The 20,431-nt window shown below is 40.3% G+C and overlaps 1 protein-coding gene across 1 annotated transcript in view; it reads left to right on the forward strand.

Moving 5' to 3' along the window:
* LOC106997768 (uncharacterized) overlaps positions 1-20,431 on the forward strand; it is a 218,386-nt gene that overhangs the window by 162,660 nt on the left and 35,295 nt on the right. The window contains exon 7 of the mRNA XM_028847847.2: positions 297-421. Within this exon, the coding sequence (XP_028703680.2) occupies positions 297-421 (125 nt within the window). The remainder of the gene's footprint in view (positions 1-296; positions 422-20,431) is intronic.

Raw genomic sequence — 20,431 nt, forward strand, 5'->3', positions numbered from 1 at the left:
GACCATCATTATGTTTGTCTTTCCATTCTGACAACATTTACATAAGTTGTCCCATGTGAAATAAGACAAAAGTGAACATGTCATGGTCTCTGCCTTGACAGAGATAAAAATTTAGTGAGGGTATCTAGAGCATAAAATAATAATTTCGATGCAGAACCCATGCCTAACGATGCTTCTTCGTGATCAATGATTCTATAAGTCATTCTGGGGAAAATGTCACTGAAACTAGGTGAACTTTCAATCTCCTATTAATAAAATACTTCATTTTTTTTATATTTGTTAATTTATTTGACAAGGGAGATAGCCTGACGGATCATTCTGTGAAAGAAAAATCAACTGTTTTGAGAACTGGAGAAGCTGAAGATTATTCACAGGGCATATCTTACTTGGAGGAACTGGAGGAACACCGATTTTCTGTCTGGTGAGTCACTATATCCTTTCTTTTCATTTTCAAATTTAAACGTATTGACTCCAGCAAGAATTATTATTTTATTATTTGTTTATTCAACAAATATTGATTGCATTCCTATTGTAGGCTATAGAATGTGTACTCTGACTTCAGAAAGTTCATAGTCCAATGAGGAATATTAATGTTTAAAAACATCAATGTGATCTGATGATGGTATTTTTAAAAATTGCTCAAAGTGCAACATGCGCTCACAGAGAAGCTGATGGCTGAATTTACTAGAGAATGGAGAGTGGTTCCCAAAATAAGTTTGAGCCAAGTCTTGGGGAGAAGATTGTAATAGAGAAATGGTGACAAATTGGTGTGGACAGAGTCCAGAGATGGAATTAGGGGGATAGTTGGGGTTGACACATGCTGGATCACTTAGTTCACTTAAGACCTAAGCAGGTCATAATTACTGCTCTCTCTACTTAGTGATGTGTTCATGGGTGTATCTGTTTCTGTGAACGCACGTATAACTGATATAGAAGAGAAGTGCTAGGAAGGGAAGGGCATGGTCCCTCTAAATGATACAGAAGCGGGGAAGGGTGTGGTCCCTGGCTAGGGCTCCACCCCCAGGCCTGTGCCCATGGACCTAGGTGAGGACAGGAATTTTTGTTTTCCTGCCCAAATGTTACATTTCCACCCTAGCCTGCCACACCAACATCCTGTGCCTATAAAAACTGCCAAGACCCTAGCAGGCAGACACACAGGTGGCTGGACTTCGAGAGGAGCACATCAGCAGAGGAACACATGGGTGGCTGGATGTCGAGAGGGACACACTGACAGGCACCAACAGGCTGGCAGGCCACTGACTGGCAAAATGGCACGGAGTTTGGCTGGGGCAGTCAGAGGAGAGCCCGGGCTGCCTTACTCCAGGGGGAAACCTTTCCACTCCATCCCTTTCTGGCTTCCCCCAGCTGCTGAGAGCTACCTCCACTCAATAGAACCTTGCATTCATTCTCCAAACCTAGGTTTGATCCGATTCTTCCAGCACACCAAGGCAAGAACCTGGGATACAGAAAGCCCTCTGTCCTTGAGACAAAGTAGAGGGCCTAATTGAGCTGGTTAACACAAGCCGCCTATGGAAGCTAAACTAGAAGAGCACTCTAACACATGCCCACTGGGGCTTCAGCTGTAAACATTCACCCCCAGACACTGTCATGGGGTCAGAGCCCCACAGCCTGCCCATCTATATGGTTCCCTAGAGGTTTGAGCAGTGGGGCACTGAAGAAGCGAGCCATACCCCCATAGCATGCCCTGCAAGGGGGCAAGGGAACCTTTCCCATTTCATAATAAACATCAAAATAAAACCATGAAAGAGTGAGCAGTGGATCTTCTCAGAAGTAAGGAGTGCAGAATTTTGCGATGGTGGTGTCCATCAATGGTGGTAAGGAGGAATGACAGTGGTCATGTGACACGAGGAGCGACCTTGGAAAGAAGAGATGGTACCTAGTCAAAGTCATGCGTACCTACCCATGGCCTCCCTGCCCACCCCGAGATCTGTTCCTGAAATTCTTTTTCCACTGGGCATTTATCTGATTTGGTTCTCAGAATTTGCTTTCACTCTTCCATCCTGGAACCAACATCTGAAAACATGGTATCAGCTCAAATTTCCTGTGCCCAGTCACAGTTTTTAGAACTCCCATTGGTCTTAGCTTAGAACTCTAAATGCTTTCACCAGTGCTTTTCCTGATGCTGCCAGAGTGTGGTATTCAGGCTAAAGAGTGAGTTGTTTTCCAGATTAAGAGAAGCAGGTCTGTGACTGAGAAGCATCAGGCATGAAGGGAAGCTAAAGAGCTCAAAGACAAGAAACATACATGGCTCTCCTAGAAAGAAAACATGTACAAGAGATGCTATTTGCTAGTAAGAAAAAGACATGCTCCCTATTCTTCAGAAACTCTGTGATAGTCTCTAAGGGGAGTAGTGACATACTTGTTAGATTAGATTCAATGATATGATTTCCAGAACAGAGGTTTTAGGTGCTTACTTTGATGTATGTAGATGAGTGATATGGTTTGGCTGTGTTCCCACCCGAATCTCATCTTGATTGTAGTTCCCATAATCCCCATGTGTTGTGGGAGGGACCAGCTGGAGATAATTGAATCATGGGGGCAGTTTTCCCCTTCCTGTCCTCTTGATAGTGAGTTAGTTCTCACGAGATCTGGTGGTTTTCTAAGGGGCTTCCTCCTTCACTGAGCACTCATTCATTCTCCTTTTTGCCACCCTGTGAAGAAGGATGCATTTGCTTCTCCTTCTGTCCTGAATGTAAGTTTCTCTCTGGCCATGCTGAACTGTGAGTCAATTAAATCCCTTTCCTTTATAAATTACCCAGTCTTGGATAGTATATTTGTAGCAACGTGGGAACAGACTAATGCAATGAGAGAGCTGGAGCTTCTGTTGAGTCATATGCTAAGTTCTTAATTCTTATTCGGGTTCACCAGGGCTAGAGGAAAAGCTTCATTAAGCCCTCAGGCTTCCAGCTCTTCCATTTCCCCTGTTTTCCAGGCCTTCTGTAATGACTGAGCTCCCTGTTGCCCTTCGGGAATGACCTTTCAGAGTCCAGAATATGCAGTGTCACAATACGGTTATTATCTTATGTGTTAAGTTAAAAGGCTGAAGGGTTTCCCAGGACCACAGAGCTTCAGTTCCTGATTGATCCTTTAAGATGCTACTCTCAGGCACTATGCCTTCAACTGGTTTCCTCTGATGCTCTAAGAAGGCCAGATGCTGGCAATTACAGCTCCTGGGGGCAAATCCTGTTCTCCCTCTGTGTTTGTAAATAAAGTTTAATTGGAACTCAGACACATTCGTTTGGTTATATGTTGTCTTTGGCTGTTTCCCTCTGCAATGGCAGAATTATGTCCTGAGACAAAGAAGGTGTGGCCCACAAAACTTAAAATATTTACTATTTGGGTCTTTCCCAAAAAAGTTTGTCCACCTCTGCGCAACACTGACTTAAATGCTTCTCCGCTGCTCTCTCATGATGCCACTCACACTACTTTTAAAAATCATGTATTTTCTAATTGACAAGTAAAATTGTATATATTCATGGTGTATAACATGATGTTTTGAATTATGTATACTTTTTGTAATTGTTAAGTCAAAGTATTTAACATATGCATTTCCTCTCATAATTATGTTTTCTTATGGGAACACTCTCTTAGTAATCTTCAAGTATACAATATATTGCTATTAATTGTAGTCACCATCCGGTACCATAGAACTCTTGCACTTATTCTTCTTGCCCAGCTTAAATTTTGTATCCTTTGACCTACAACATTCCAACCTCCCCACTCCTCAGCCTCTGGTAATCATCCTTCTACTCTCTGCTTCTGTAGGCTCAACTTTTTAGATTCCACATATAAATAAGATCATGCAATACTTCTCTTTTGGTGCCTAGTTTATTTCACTTAACATAATGTCCTTCATGTTCAACTGTGTTGTCACAAATAACGGAACTTTCTTCTCTTGTATGCTAAGTAGTATTTCAGTTGTGTTTATATGCTGTATTTTTTATCCATTCATCCATAAATGGACATGTAGGATGCTTGTGTATCTTGGCTTTTGTGAATAATGCTGCAGTAAACATGGGAACACTTGCATTATTTTAAAGATATTTGTATGCTTGTTTCCCTCTCCAGGCTGAGCTCCTTATGCATTTTGGTTATGCTAAATCACCAAACGACTTTCAAGACTTCGTTTCTTGAAACAACCATTTTATTTGCTTACAATTCTGAGGGCTGGGAATTCAGGCAAGACATAATGGAAAACTCTTCTTTTGGTCAAAATAAGCCTCAGGGGTAGCAAGAGAAGGAATAGACTTCCCTCTTGATGCAGGTGCAGAAAGGTGACATTGCATAAGGGCCTGTTGGGATGGAAGATACTGTGTGGCCATCTTTAGAAACAGTCCACAACATTTTGCTTCATTCATTTCTGTGTGCAGAGTTCCTAGCATAGGGTTCAAATATTTGCTGAACAAAACAAGTTAAAGGAAACAAAAAGGTGTAGGCTCTGCAGATAGATGAACCTGAGTATGAATTCCAGTTCTGCTGCTACTGTGTAATCGTGAACAATTTGTCTGAGCTCTCTGAGGCTGCCTTCTCCTGTGTCAAACTAGAATAATAATTTCTGTGTTTTGGAATCTGATGGATATTGGGAAAGTTGAGAGATAAAGTGCAGAAGATATTCTTACAGCAACTAAAACAAATGGTTTTTAAATAAAGACAATTATTATTAACATTATTAATAATCCATTTTTAGGAAATACATTTTCCAAGGGTTAAAATAGACGGCATAGGTCACTCAGATGATTTCTCACTTTCTGTATCTGCTTTTCCTTCGGTTCTTCAGACACACTGAATGCTTGATGACATCAGCACCTTTCCACTTTATCTGGCATGTTCTGCCTATTCCTAGCGATGTGATTGGCGGTTGCAGCATCCACTTTATGTCCCAGAGAAGCCTTTCCTGATTGTCTATGCAAAGTGGGACCCACCTCTATTATGGCAATTTGCTTTTTCATCACCTTGTTGGTTTCCTTGAAAGTACTTAACCCCAATTTAAAATAATGTTTTCTGTTTATTTCATTGATTTGTTCATTTTTGTTTCCTCTGACTAAACAGAAGCCGTAGGCAGGAATCCCCCTTCTCTGGTCACTTCTGGGTCTCCAGGTCCTAGCCTTAGAGTACCTGGTACATAGTATGACCAGCAAATACTTACCGAATGAGTGAATAGAAGGAGGAATATGTGATCACTTCTCTCTCTCTCCCAATCCCCTTGGCTATTATACCTATTTATTGACTTCCAATCTCTCGCTTCTCTGGAAACTACTACCATTAAAAAAAAGGGTAATAGGGGATAATTAATCACTATACACATTTCTTTTTAAACCAGGGGTTGAGGATATGGGGGCTGCTCAAACCTCTATAAATGTCTGTTTTAAATCGTTTGAGATACAATCTGAACAATTTCCTTGATGTTTTATTAGAGCTGGTAAATCATTTATTGGGGCAGCCTTTACCTAAATCCTCTCCAAATCCCCATAAAATGCACTTAACACAGAATACTGTACTACCCAGCTTCAAAGATATTATATGACATCGGGTAGGAAACATTTGCTGCAGCACAGCAAGTTTAAATGTGTGTTTTCTTTCTGTCTGATATGCTCTATCTCCTACCCCCAACTCACTCCTCCCATTTCCTCCAGCACTCATTTGAATATGCCAATGTTGGTGAATTTGGTAGACTGTGAAGGCTTCAGGAGGTTCTAATACATATTTTTGATGTATAAGACTCTTAGCTAATCAAAGGCAAGTTTATTTCATTTGTAGCTGCCAATAATTTTTAAAAATGGCTTCTGAAATACAATTTTAAGACTGTCCTACTTTTTTTTCTCAACCAAAAAGATACTCAGCTGAGTTGCACCTAAATGTGTAAATGACATCCCCATTCCTACACATCTCAATCTAGTTGGTCAGCTGCCAGCAGGGTTGGGTAATCTTAGGTGACAGTCTTTGGGATAGTCCCTGGGAGGGTCTGCATCATGACTGCCTTTTTTTTCTCAGCTGCAAGACCTCTATTCACAAGGTGTTTCAGTTTTTCCTTTGAGATATATTCCTGTATGACAGGTTGACTATCTTCTGCTTATGTGTTAGATACTATGAGATGCCCAAGATATTCCTCAATACTTTTATAAATTGGAAGCACTGAATACATGTTTGTTGAAATAATATACAAAATTATTAGGGTAAAATAAGAAATATTGGTATTTCCAGAAGAAAGTTCTGGAGAAAAGGCCAGTGGTACAAAATTTGAGGCTGACTTTAGATGTTCTGAGTCAGGTTGTCTGTGGTGGCTCTCATTTCTTCTTGGCGGACATGTTTCTTTCCCAAAAGTGCCTTTGCTTCCCCTCTTTTCTGATAACAGAGCTCCCCTCACCTCTCACATACTCCATGGGGTTGGGCGTGATATAGGTTATGTTCCTATGACCACTGTGATTGGCCCAGGGATGGGCATGTGATCTGAACCAGGCCACCCAAATTCTTTCCTGGAATTTTATATTCTATTGCTTAGAAATAGAGATTCCTTTTTCTCTCCCAGGTGCTAAGCTGCAGTGATTTCAGTTTAATGCTCCCTATGGCCGAGGCCACTATTTTGCTAGTTATACTTCCTCTACTACCCCTTATGAACACTTATAATTTCTAGCCTACTTGAAACCAGTAGCCGTAGGAACCCTACTGATACTTTATAGGTGACACGTGTATGTTCTGTCCTACAGAAAACAAAATGAACAGTTGAATCCTAAAAATTGTATGTTAGACATGAGTCTATAGAAATAAATGGTATATATACACATATATATGCATTTCAGGTCAAAAAAGATACTGACCACTGGGAACTTAAATTATTATTATTTTCTTTTTTTTTTTTTTTTTTTTTTTTTTTTGAGACGGAGTCTGGCTCTGTCGCCCGGGCTGGAGTGCAGTGGCCGGATCTCAGCTCACTGCAAGCTCCGCCCCCCGGGTTTACGCCATTCTCCTGCCTCAGACTCCCGAGTAGCTGGGACTACAGGCGCCCGCCGCCTTGCCCGGCTAGTTTTTTGTATTTTTTAGTAGAGACGGGGTTTCACCGTGTTCGCCAGGATGGTCTCGATCTCCTGACCTAGTGATCCGCCCGTCTCGGCCTCCCAAAGTGCTGGGATTACAGGCTTGAGCCACCGCGCCCGGCCTAATTATTATTATTTTCTATGAGTGAAAGGACTTCAGGGAGAATGTTTACAATGTCCATTCAGTTAATTATGCAAATAGCCACTTATTTACCTGTGTAAACAGAGCTATAGAATCCATTCCTTGTGGAGTGAATTGGCTTCCTTGCTTCCTAATGCAGTAACTTAATCTTTGTACAGTGATTTCTCCAAAGAAGTAAGCCAGATTATGTGATAAGTACCTCTGGAAATTGCACTAAAGACTGTTTCAAAACAGTAGACGTCATTCCAGTGGTTTAAAGAAGTTAACATAGTTTCAGAGGTACCTAACTCCTAAATGGGGAGAAGGTTCAGTAACAAGACAATCTCAGAGAATCACATATTTGTAGAGCAGAAAGGGATTTTGGGATTATTTAGTTCAGCCAGCCCTGTCAGTTTATACAAGTATAAAGCTGAGAGCTATAGAAGCTAAGTGACTTGCCTTAGGTCATCCAGCTAATAAGAAGTGGAAATGACACTAGAACCCACTTCCTTTCCATTTCAATTCAGTACCAATCATAAAAAGTAAATTCTCCCTAGAACTCTGCTAGTCTTTTCATAGTTTCCTGTTTCTATCAGTTTCAAGCTGCTTTGATATTTATCAATGCATTGACGAGAGAGCTGATTTTGGGGAAAATGCATATGATGGATTTACCTCTGTGGCAAGTCTCCTCCTGGCTACAAAGGTAGGGAATAGGCATATGCCAAGATATTTGCAAAATGCACATTGCTGACCACACAGGCTGAGATCTTTTTGTGTTCTCGACCAGTTGTTTATGTGGCTGACATGACTGTACTGCTTAGGCGAGGTATGGGTTAACTATACACATCACAACAGGAAAGTTGTTCTTTAATAAAACTGATACACTTTCCTTTTTATAACACACATGTGATTTGACATTGAAATAAAATGCAGATGCTTCTTTGATTGGCGTATTCCCTGTTGTGCTTTTCTGAAACACCTTCACATATGGTCTGCCTCATTCCTGAGAAATGACTTGTTGTTTATGTCATACAAACAGAACAGATTGATTTTACAGTGAGTAAGGAGGTTGATGAATTGTACGTTGGAGAGAAATCCTTGTCTCGGCAATCCAAACACTTGAAAATAAATGTTACCTTTTGGAAAAGGCTCTCATGATACACCCATGATCCCTTTATTTCGTGCCCCCTTTATAGGGGTTAAATAGATACAACACGTACAATCTCAGCAACAGAAAAGGTAGTTACAGTCACCTCCAAATATCATTTTTCTTCTCGCTTTGAAACACATCCTGAAACCTAACAAGTCAAAAAATGGCAGAGTCGTCCCAAAGGAACAAACCCCAAATATTAACTTCAACATTGTGTCTGCACTATGACCGGGATGAAACGCTCCTGATATTTGGCAGGAGAGCAGTACTCTCTTCTTATTTATCAAGTGAATCTTAAATATTAAATTATTATGCTAAGAAGCCTTCTTAAGGGCCTCCAACTTTCATTGCCTGAGAATTATTCTGTGCAATACGGTGAAAGCAGTGTGTGCTCCTTCCTATAATGATAAGTTAACCATGTCCATGGGTGCAGAATGTTACACTTTATAAATCTCTTTTCCACATTTTTTCATTTGGTGCTCTCAACACTCTTGTGATACTGTTATTCCCATTTTACAGATTATATATCTGAATTCCAGAGACATTAGGTGGCTAATTTACCAACACTCAACTAGTGCATCTATGCTCTTTCCATATAGCATGGAATTCTCTAACTAGTCTCAGATTCATACACAGACATTAGTTCATGCATTCTGCAGTTTTGAAAATATAATGTCTTAAATTGTATTCTACTGGCCAGTTCTGCAGCGTTCAGTGGGTGTGGAGTGAGAGTGAGACACCATGCAGAGGGAAGCTAAGTCAGCTCTAGAATAGTTCATCAGAGCAAAATAACTATGGAGGTCTATTCCTGACAGTAATTTATCAATGATGCACATATAATTAGGGATTAATTGAGTGATGTCTTTATTAGGTGTGGCTAATGCTTGACCATATATTTGTACTGAGAAGGAATAAGTCTTGGTGGCTAAGAATACAGGCTCTAGGGGCATAGTACCTAAACTCAAACAAATTAGCTTTACAAATTTCTAGTTGAGTAAACTTAGACAAGTTTCTCAAACTCTTTCTATCCAAGTTTCTTTATCTGTACAAATGAAGCTAGAGGTACCAGCCTTATTTTAGTGAATTCAAATATGTATATAAAAATTACAATAGTACAGGCTGGGCGCGGTGGCTCACGCCTCTAATCCCAGCACTTTGGGAGGCCGAGGCGGGCAGATCACGAGGTCAGGAGATTCAGGAGATTGAGACCATCCTGGCTAACATGGTGAAACCCCGTCTCTACTAAAAATACAAAAAAATTAGCCAGGCGTGGTGGTGGGCACCTGTAGTCCCAGCTACTCAGGAGGCTGAGGCAGGAGAATGATGTGAACCTGCGAGGCAGAGGTTACAGTGAACCGAGATCGCACCACTGTACTCCAACCTGGGCGACAGAGCAAGACTCCATCTCAAAAAAAAGAAAAAAAAAAAAAGAATAGTATAAATGCTCAAAGTATATAGCAAATGCTCAACAGATGTTAGCTATTACTATTTTTAGTGCTAGTATTATTTTTCAGATACAGAGTCTCAGTCTGTTGCTCAGGCTGGAGTGCAGTGGCACGATCACAGCTCACTGCAACCTTGAACTCCTGGGTTCAAGCAATCCTCCTGCCTCAGCCTCCCTAGTAGTTGGGACTACAGCCATGCAACCACCATGCCCGACTAATGTTTGTAATTTTTTGTACAGATGAGATCTTGCTGTGTTGCCCAGGCTGGTCTTAAACTTCTGTCCTCAAGTGATCCTCCCACTTTGGCCTCCCAAAGCACTGAGATTACAGGTGTGAGCCACCACAGCTGGCCCTAGCTCTTATTACTAGCTAAGGCTCTGTCCTCTCTGCTACTCTTCACAAGTATCTGCTCTCTAGCCTATATTTTAACTATTAAAATAATGACCTGCTTGTTTTGGGGAAACATGCAAAGTATTTGGTAGTAACGAAAAGATCTTCAGTGTAAAAATAAGATATTAATGGTAAAGGAGAGATACCAGGGGAGTAAACATAATGTGTTAGTTTTCTGTTGCTGTAAAACAAATTACACAAACTTAGCAGCTTGAAACAACACATTGTGTTTAATCGTATAGTCTCTATAGGTCAGGAGTCTGAGCATAGCTTAACTGTGTCTTCTGCCTTGGGTCTTACAAGGCTGTAATCAAGATTTTGGCTTGGCTGTGCTTCATCTGGAGGCTAAACTTGGGGAGCAATCCCCTTTACACTAATTTGGGTTGTTGGCAGAATTGATTTCTTGGTGGCTGTATGATGGGGGCAGGGGGGCAGCTTTTTACTGGCCATGGCTAGGAGGCTGCTCACAGTTTCCAGAGGCCACCTATAGTTCCAGGCAATATGGTCTTCTCTATGGCCACTTAGTTTATGAAGCCAACAAGGAGAGTCTTTCATTCAAGGAGGGCCAGTGTTTCTTTCAAAGGCTTTTATCCAGTTAAGTCAGGACTGCTCAGTGTAGTCTCCCATTTGGTTTCAAAACCAACTGATGGGGAACCTAATTGCCTCTGCAAAATCTTTTCACCTTTGCCATTTTCAGTTGGCCAGAAGCAAGTCATGGGTCCCACCCATACTCCAGGAGAGAGGATCACACAGGGTAGGAATACCAAGGGGCAGAAATTACAGGGGCCAATCACGGGATCCTAGTCTGTCTACCCCACATAGGGAGGCAATGACACAGGCTGCTGCTCTTTGGAGTGGATGGTAACTGTCTCCCTACTGGTGCATGTGAAGGATTCTAATCCAGTTTGCCTTTTAGGTGACATTCACATCTGCTTCTTTCCTATGGGTGGGCCTGAGGCTGACATGGCGTATGTTCCCCGTTGATCTCTCAGGGCCTAACTCCTTTGCTCCAAAAGCTTCCTTCTTCCTCTCAGAAAACTGTATTTTCACTCTACTTTCTTTATTGCCTTGATTATATGACCACAAAACACCATTTTCTTCTGTAGCCCCTCTCCTGTTCATACGCACTATCTCCTCTGTACGTTGATTTTGGTACTATTTTATGAATATGATTTTCTCTTTTGATTTTAAGCTTTATATCTATTTTCTTGGTGGGGAGGGGTCAGTGCTGTTGGTGCTCAGTGAACTCATTTAAAAAGTTATTCTCTAACAGGGTTTCTTTCTAGCAATCCATTTTTAAAATATAGCTAAGAAGCCATAACTGCTGTGATAAATGATCTCAGTTCATGGATACCATGGTCCACTAGATTTCTAGAAAGATAAGAAAAATGACATCACCTTCCCCACATCTGTGTCTCCATAAGGAAAATAACATGAAGAATGTAGTTTTCACTGACATCACTAGGGCAATTAAGATTTTGATCCCTGTGACTTCCCTTATGTTTGAAAGCAGGTACGTGTTGCGTTGGACACTGTTGGTTCCACCTCAGCAGCTATCTTGTCCCCCATCTTTCTTACTGGGGATGGTGCCTTCAGTGATTGAAAATAGTAGATATGTTCCCAGTCCACCATGTCCTATGGGTGGTCATAGGTGCAGTTCTGATCAATGAGATGTGAGAGGATATTGGCGTGGGCTTCCTTCTAGAAGGGAAACAGGGAAGAAGAACCCTTTTTCCTACCCTCTTATTTCTTCCCACTTGAATCATTGCTGTAAGTATATGGTATTGGAAGCTTCTGCAGACATCTTGCATTATGAAAGGAGGAAAATGAGAGAGAAATCGACCCAGCATTCTGCTGTGTGGACCCAAAGCTTATCACCCCCTTCTACCTATTTGAAAGTTTCTTTCACATGAAATAATTAAATGTGCTATTGTTCAATACTCTTGGATGAGCATTCTGTTGCTCATGGCTGAAAGCAATCTTACTGAGACAATTAACCTGGTGGACCCTCACCCCCATTGAAGAGTAGATATTCATGCTTTCATTCAGTATTTAATAGGTTTACATGGTATCCTATATTCTGGACTTGTAATATTAGAATTTTTTCATATTATCTGACATCCACCAGAGCAGAGCATATAACTAGTTGCTTTTTAGCTCAGTACTATTTGGAAAATGAGCACAGTATGGTGCAGGAGATTCTTCTCCACAGATACCACACTGATTCAGTTGGAGAGATGGAGAATGAGGTGAATAGAATTAATTTAGCCAACTGTCTGGAAACCTAACGTGACATCAGTGATAAGATTTAAATATCCAGGAGCTTCAGATTATGAGTCAGTCCAAATCCAAGCTGCATGATTTAAATGATGAAAGGGCAAAGCTGGGCAGGAAGCAATGTAGGGATTTATTTGATGCAAAAACTCAAATTACCAGTAAAATAGATAATGTTCTGTTGTAATAGTTTGCAAACAGCAGCAAGAAAACAATTCAGCGGGTGTATTTTGAGCTTCAGGCATTGTAAATTCTTTCACTCTCATATACTTTATGCCTTCTTTAATAAAGTGGAGAGTCTTGGGCCAGCTTCATCGGTGACGGTAGGTGGTCATTCATTTCACAATCCACTAATTTTCATGATTATTCAGTATTTTATGTTACCTAAACTGCTTTGGATTTTGTCTTACTCAAATTGTAATATGGCAGTAGTTTATATGATTTCAGAATCATTAATTCAGTTGGCGTTCTCAGCATATGGAAGTTACTCCCTCATCTCTCCACATACAAACAAGAATGGAAGGATCTTAAATACGCTGATGGTACATGGAAGTTTCTTAAATATATATCAATGGTGTGTTAACCTAGTGTATCTTATTGGAAATATGCCAAGTGCTTAGAATTCCTAAGAAGAAAAACAACTTATACCAATGCATATTTATGTTAAATTCATTTCTGCTTTAACAACTGAATTCTTGTATAATGTAGAAAAAAAAATAAAGATGAGGTAATTTAAGGTTTTATGAACTTTTTGCTTTTAAACATTTGCGTGGTATGAGCTTTTACAGAAATATTTCAGGAATATACTCTAAAGACACCTAGCATTATGGTCCATCTCCCTGCCCCTCCTTTCTGCCATATTGCTGCTGACCTAAAATTTGATTTTCATTGGCAGCTTCCTGTTGAGTTGTCATAGAATCTATGTGGCTACTTTAAGGGTGGACCACGTGCTATTTTTCAAGGCCATCTAGTTTGTTTTGGTAAATTTTGACAGTGAAAAAATTCCTCCTAATAGTATAAAATCTGTGATTCTGTGTTTTAAATTATTAGTATCAGTTTGACTCACTAAAATCTCAGGTCAAAAACTATTTATTCCTATATTTATTTACCCTATTTATGTATCCAAATAACTTATTTATGCATTTATCTATCTCAAAATGTAGAGATTTGTTAAATATCATTAGATCAATTGCATCTCAATTTCAGTATTCCTCGTTATCTTCTTATCCAGTTACTGCCTGCAGTGGCTAGAAACTTGGCACTCTCAATACACAGCTCTGCACAAATCCTTGGGAAGGATTCAAGGATAGAAATGAACATAGCTTTCACCTTTTAGGAGTCCGAAGAATAAGCAGTGTATGTTTTCATTGATGGGCTAAACATTACCTTGGTTTAGCCTGTTTATGGATTTGATAGAGAGATTATGGATTACTCTGCTCTCCAATATTCTGTTCTCTTGCCAGACACACAGAAGACTACCTATTCCCTTTGTAGTTGGTCTGAATTCCTCTGGCCAATTGATTAAGAACAGAAAGAGATGTATGTCTGTCCTTCCTGCACAAAGCATTTAATCACCAGTGTGACATGCCCTCTCTCCTTTCCTCTAGCTAGCGGTTATGGAAGAGGCCTGTATTGAGATTACAGGATGAACAGATCAAAGTAGCTTAGACCACTGAGTCTTCCTATGGAAGAGAGCCACTCTGGAGCAACTATCCTGCAGCAAACTTTGCATGAACAAGAAAATCGTGTATTGTGTGCAGTCATTGAAATGTGGGAGTTGTCACCATAACATAACCGAGCCTGCCTTAATTAATACTGTAATCAGCCTTGAAAGCCTACAATCACTCAAAATTTATAATGTTTTTGGTAAACTATTCTAAAAATTGCTTGCAATGGGGCTAACATATGGAAGCGGTCTCTTAGCTAGTGATGAGTGAGCCTGTTCAAACTGCCATGTCTATACCTAATACATCATCTTATTTAACGTTTGAAACATCCAGATGAGGTTGCTAATATCTACAATACATCTATGGAAGTGATGAGAGTAATTTTAAACTGGGAAAATTCCAAAGGTCTCAGGATGTATCATTCAAGAATGTTCAAGTGTGGGCTGGGTACAGCGGCTCACACTTGTAATCCCAGCACTTTGGGAGGCCAAGGTGGGTAGATCATGAAGTGAAGAGTTTGAGACTAGCCTGGCCAACATGGTGAAACCCCGTCTCTAATAAAAATACAAAAATTAGCCGGGTGAGGTGGCGGGCACCTGTAATCCCAGCTAGTTGGGAGGCTGAGGCAGGAGAATTGCTTGAACCCAGGAGGCAGAGGTTGCCCTGAGCCGAGATCCTGCCACTGCACTCCAGCCTGGGCTACAGAGCAAGACTCCGTCTAAAAAAAAATGTTCCGGTGTATGTTTCACTAAAAGGGAATGAATCAACCATCAGTGTCTTTATCCTTTCCCACTAACATATATACTCAAAAGTCATCTCACCCTCTGGTGTTTTGGTAAAACAGGAGACCTTTCACTTCTCCTGAATTGCCATCTGTGGAGATTTTTTCCCCCAAGTCAGCATGCTCCTATTGGGGCCTACAAGCTCTCCTTGAATCCCATCTACTCTGCCACTCCCGATTCCCATGGGGACCTTTGGAATCCCTGCTTTTCTCAATTATGCTACTTCTGTGCTGACCTCAGTAGATAAATGCTGTGGGTTGGGCCACACCCCTATTCTCTTTACTGGCCTTTCCTAAATCTGTGCTAGTACAGTCAGGCCTGTCGTCAAACTTCATAGTGTCTATTTTTACTCTCCATCCTCTACCTATAGGGTTTTATCCTACGATCCCCACTTGACTAATTTACAGGCCCATGTAGACCTCAGCAGAAAGTTACTCAAAGATGGTATTAGTGGGTATAAATGAAACCAGAGTCTGTTGTGTGCTTTTACCTTCAAACTGCATTCCTCTTCTGTCAGCTGAAGTACAGCTTTGTCTTTTCTTGTCCTTGATGTTCAGCGAGTGACCGTTGTACCAAAACCACACGAAATACGTTGCATGCACACATACACATTAATCTCATGGACAACTTAAAATTCTCAGAAAAAAACCCAGGCTGTGATCATAGTTAAAAAAATTTTTTTTTTTCTAATCACAGTATCATCTTTATTGATTCTCTCTCCTCAAGTATATTAGTGGTTTGCAGTACTGGGCGTATCAATGGTTTGTAGTGAGGGGCGTGACAACACCAGTTCGCATAAGTGACTGTTCATCTTCCTCTTTACAGTTTAATTCCTGGATCCCCCAGTGCTTCAAAGATACAGCCCATTAGAGGGCCATCCACCCAGTGATGTCCATTTTTTAGCTACAGTGAAACTACGATGTGACATTAGAGCGTTTTATTACCTGATGCCCAGAAACACTCTTAGGTAGTATTTCTGTCTCACATCCCCGTACAGACTATGGCTGAAATTTGAAGCAAGATGACTTCATCTTCCTAGCCCACTCATTATAAGTCTAGAATTAGTTTTACAACAATGGTTGTAAAGCTTCTCTCATGTAGACAGGAACTGATATGTGTGCCTCTTCTTAGTTTCCTATTATTTGATGATAGTTCATAAAATTCTACAAATGCTTCAATTCACATGAATTTGGGCAAAGCATGAACCTTTCTGTTTGTCTGACTATAACAAGGGGACATCTGCCATCAACCCATTTCCTAAATAACAATGAGTTCTTTTCCTCTTCCTTCAGTCTGTCATACTTTCTGTCATTAAAATATTATTCTCCTTCACACACTTTTGAATTTGAGATCACAACATTCCCCCCAAATCAAATCAGTTCCTAAGCACTCTATATTCTTTCCTCATAACATCTCTAGCAAAACATCTCTTTTCTTCTAACGTTTTTGTGGCTAAATTATTGGGATGACCACCTTAATAATAATCTTAAATCCAGCAGATAGCATGTTAAGAATATTTAGTAGGCATGAATTCTAAGTATCAGAGAGGTGCAGTTCTTTGACGTGGCCAATATGACATGTGGGATAAACCTGCCTGGGAGCAAATCTATGCATTTTGCTGAGGCTTTCTGAAATGTGGGGTCTCCTACAAGAGCACAGGTGGAAGAGTTTCTTTTTCTTTCTTTTTGCTACTTTGGGAGAAACATTTGTTGCACCCTGTGGTGCTAGAACAGGAGAATTGGGCTCAATAATAGTAAATCTTAAATTTATCTTTATCTTGGGTACCTTTCTGATTCTGGCTGTTAGCAGATTGGAACCTAGGGAATAACGTAAGAACAGCAGTTCTCAGGATATTTTAAATTAAAGTTGTTTGGGGATTTATCTGGCCTCAGAAGCAAACTCTAGATAGTTCCATCTATGGATTTAGGGATAGAGTTTGTTCTTATTTTTAATTTGGTTTCTGACCTTTCTGCTCATTCTCCCTTTCTTTTCCCAAATATGCCAATTTTAATTTTGCTCCTCAATAGTTAAACAATAGGGCAAGCAGTTTGAACAAATGGCTTGGGTTATTTAGGGGTTTTGCCTCTATATACAGTAGTAAGAGGTTACTACTGTATCCCTCTCATATCACTTCAACTCACCCCTCCATCCACAGGGAAGATTAAATAATCTTTCCCCCTCTACTGATCAGTTCTTATGTCCTTTAACCACACATCATTCCCTTCTTGTACTGTTTCAATATCATGCCAGCATTACCATTGGTCCCATTGCCCCTCTACCTGCTACTTTATTCTCTTCCTTTTACTTCTGAAACTATCATCTATTGGCAGCTGAGACCCAAATCTAAATTCCTCCTGAGTACTAGACTTAGGTGGACTACTGGCTCATTATTTGTACCTCAAAGTCAAAAGATATGGAGCCGAAGGTGCAGACCTTCCCCATCAACTGGATCTGTCCCCTGTTCTGAGAAACACATCTTATTTGCAAATGATGTCTGCTGTCACATCCACTAAACGGTTTCGAATCTCTTTGAATGTCCCCTATCTTTGTTCTCTGCATTGAATTATGGATTTGCCCAGCAAATATTTGTCGGGCACCAACCATCATGTTAGGTTCTAGAGATACAAAAATAAAATGGGTATGTAACCATCACAACATGTTTGTGTTCTTGAGTTTCGGGTCATCATTAAAAGAAGGTACTGTTGTTTCATATGGGTTTACATGAAAGACATTTAATTGTAGATATCATTCTGTTTCTCTTGTCTTCAGCCCTATGCCTTTAAGCTATCTCCACGCTGGGCGTGGTGGCTCATGCCTGTAATCCTAACACTTTGGGAGGCCAAGGTGGATGGATGACCTGAGGTTAGTAGTTCGAGACCAGCCTGGCCAACATGGTGAAACCCCATCTCTACTAAAAATACAAAAAATTAGCCAGGTATGGTGGTGGGCACCTATAATTCCAGCTACTTGGGAGGCTGAGGCAGGAGAATCTCTTGAACCTGGGAGGCAGAGGTTGCAGTGAGCCGAGATCACACCATTGCACTCCAGCCTGGGCAACAAGAGCAAAACTCCATCTCAAAAAAAAAAAAAAAAAAAAAAAAAAGGATATCTCCATGTTGGTGCATGTACTATTCTGATAGCTAATATAATGAATGTAATATTCTAATAGATTCTAATATCTGTGCACTGTTTCATTGTGTCCATTCACCCTTTTCAGTGGAGGAGGGTGGATAACTTCCAATTCCACTAGCAGAAACAACCTTGAAGTGAATATACCCCTTTAGGGTCCTATATGAGAATTTCTCTGGGAAGTACACCTAGGAGTGAAATTGCTGGGTCACCATGTACAGTTGTGCTTTATTTGACTAAGCAGTTGCAGAATAGCTAAATGAGCCTTCCACCCCTCCCCGATGGTGCATGAGGATCCTGTTTTCTTACATACTCTCCTACATGTAGCATGACCAGTTTTCTAATTTTTGACAATATGATGCATTTCAAGTGATGTCTCATTGTTTTAATTTACTTCTTCTAATTACAAATAAATTTGAGTGTTCTTTCAATACTTACTGCCACCGAGGTTTCTCCGTCTGAGAGTAGTTTGTTCACATATTTTATCTGCTTTCTATTGAGCTTTCTGTATTTTTCTTGTTAATATGTGGACATTTCTAGTGAATTCTAGGTATTTATACCCTGATGGATGTCCAGTTTTGCCAGTGTCTTATCTCAATCTGTCATCTGCCTAGTCAATACCTTTTTTAATTACTCATCTGCCAATTTTTCTTTGTTGACTCTTATTAAATTGAAACCCTTAATTGCAATGTTGTCATAACATTTTCACCTTGTGGTTTATGTTTTTTTGGAGTTATGTTGAAAAAAACTTTCTTCTGTACTCTTTTATTTTAAGTTCTGGAGTACATGTGCAGGATGTGCACTCTTGATTACTATACATTTACTCTACCCATCCATTTGGTGTTTGCTTAACCCAGTTTTATTTTTAATCCAGATAGCAAACAGGTTTTCCCTTTTCTGTCTACTAAAGAGTATTTTTATTATTATTATTATTATTATTACATAGAGGAGGAAGCAGATGCTTAGAAGTTTAAATAACTTGCCTCATAACATAAGCATGTAAGAGTCAGAGCTGTGATTCTCATCTAGTTCTCTTAACCTCAGAGTTCTTAAGTGGTCTTTCCTCTCCACCTTCTATAGAAGAAGTTCCCTTCTATGTTGCAATCTCCTTGAAGGCAAAGGTTGTGTACTGTCATGTGTTGAAGCCAAATATCACTGAGAACAATGACAGACACTTGCAGTGGCTCAGTAAGAATTTGCTGGAGTTGCAATATCTTGCTCTATCACTCTCTGTCCTTTTTACCCTCTGTAGATTATCATAAAATCTTGTAGAAAATTGCCTTTTCATCCATTCTACTGACAAACCATTTCCCCAAAGTGCTATCATTTGATTAGATTTGCCTCAACATCTGAAAGCTGGACACACTCCAAGGCCTGCTGGTGGAGATTTGACACTGCCATTTGACTTGGAGAATGGTGCTTTGGTGGCACTAGTGGAATCAGTCCAGTAACTAACGGGAACATCAATGATGGGTTCAAATCTGGGATGCATTAAGGTAATTGCATGGACACGCCAGCTTAGGAGACATGGATTTTCATCTGTCTTGATGCTACATTGGTGCCATGTTTCCCGAGGATGCACTCAGAAGCTTAATGAGGGCTGCTGTCTCCTTCTCCAACTGTGCATTGTTGGAGTGCATAGGATGGGGGGAATTCAGTTCCAGACTTTGGTTTTCTGCCATTTACAACAGTATTTGGATGCTTCTGTGACTTTTCCAGGTGTTGGCCGTATCTGACCTAACTTTCTGCCAACTCATAATGCAATGTGGCTCTAGTAAGGAAACTATTAGCCCATCTCCGAGCCTGTTTGCTCATGTATTTCGGTACAACCATCAGCATTTGCCCGGAAGATTGCCTTAGAGGTTTTAGTGGTGGCTGACTCTTTAATGCAAAAGAAAAAAAGCTATCCATCAGAGCAGAATTTAATTTTTATGATGATAATTTGAGCTTTGCTTATTTTGAAAGTAGGGGATAATGCAGGAGGAAAAATTAAACAAACAGAAAATATCAGATCAAGTCTTCACTTCTCCATACTACCTGGTGAGATGGAACCCACCTCCAAAAACTTTTAGCAATACTGATTCACCTTTACATGTCAGGGTAAATCAGGAATTGGGAGCCAACAGGAGATGCCAGACTGAGGAAGTCTGGAACTTTGTTTTAGGAAGGACCACAGCACCAAGATGAAGATTATTTGTTTATTCTGTCATGTATGAACACAGCACACACTCACTTAGGAACACTGACTATGGACTGGCTGCTAGGGACACAAAAATGCATGAGATGCAACTTCTACTCTGAAGGTATTAGCAATTTGCTCAGAGCTACCAAGTCCATTATTATGAGCACTACTATCTTGCACATGTAGGAACTAAAAGTACGAGAGGTTAAGTAATTCACTAAAGTTTACTCAGCTAGCAA

Source organism: Macaca mulatta, chromosome 4 (assembly GCF_049350105.2).
Source record: "Macaca mulatta isolate MMU2019108-1 chromosome 4, T2T-MMU8v2.0, whole genome shotgun sequence".
In the NCBI taxonomy this organism is placed as follows: Eukaryota; Metazoa; Chordata; class Mammalia; order Primates; family Cercopithecidae; genus Macaca; species Macaca mulatta.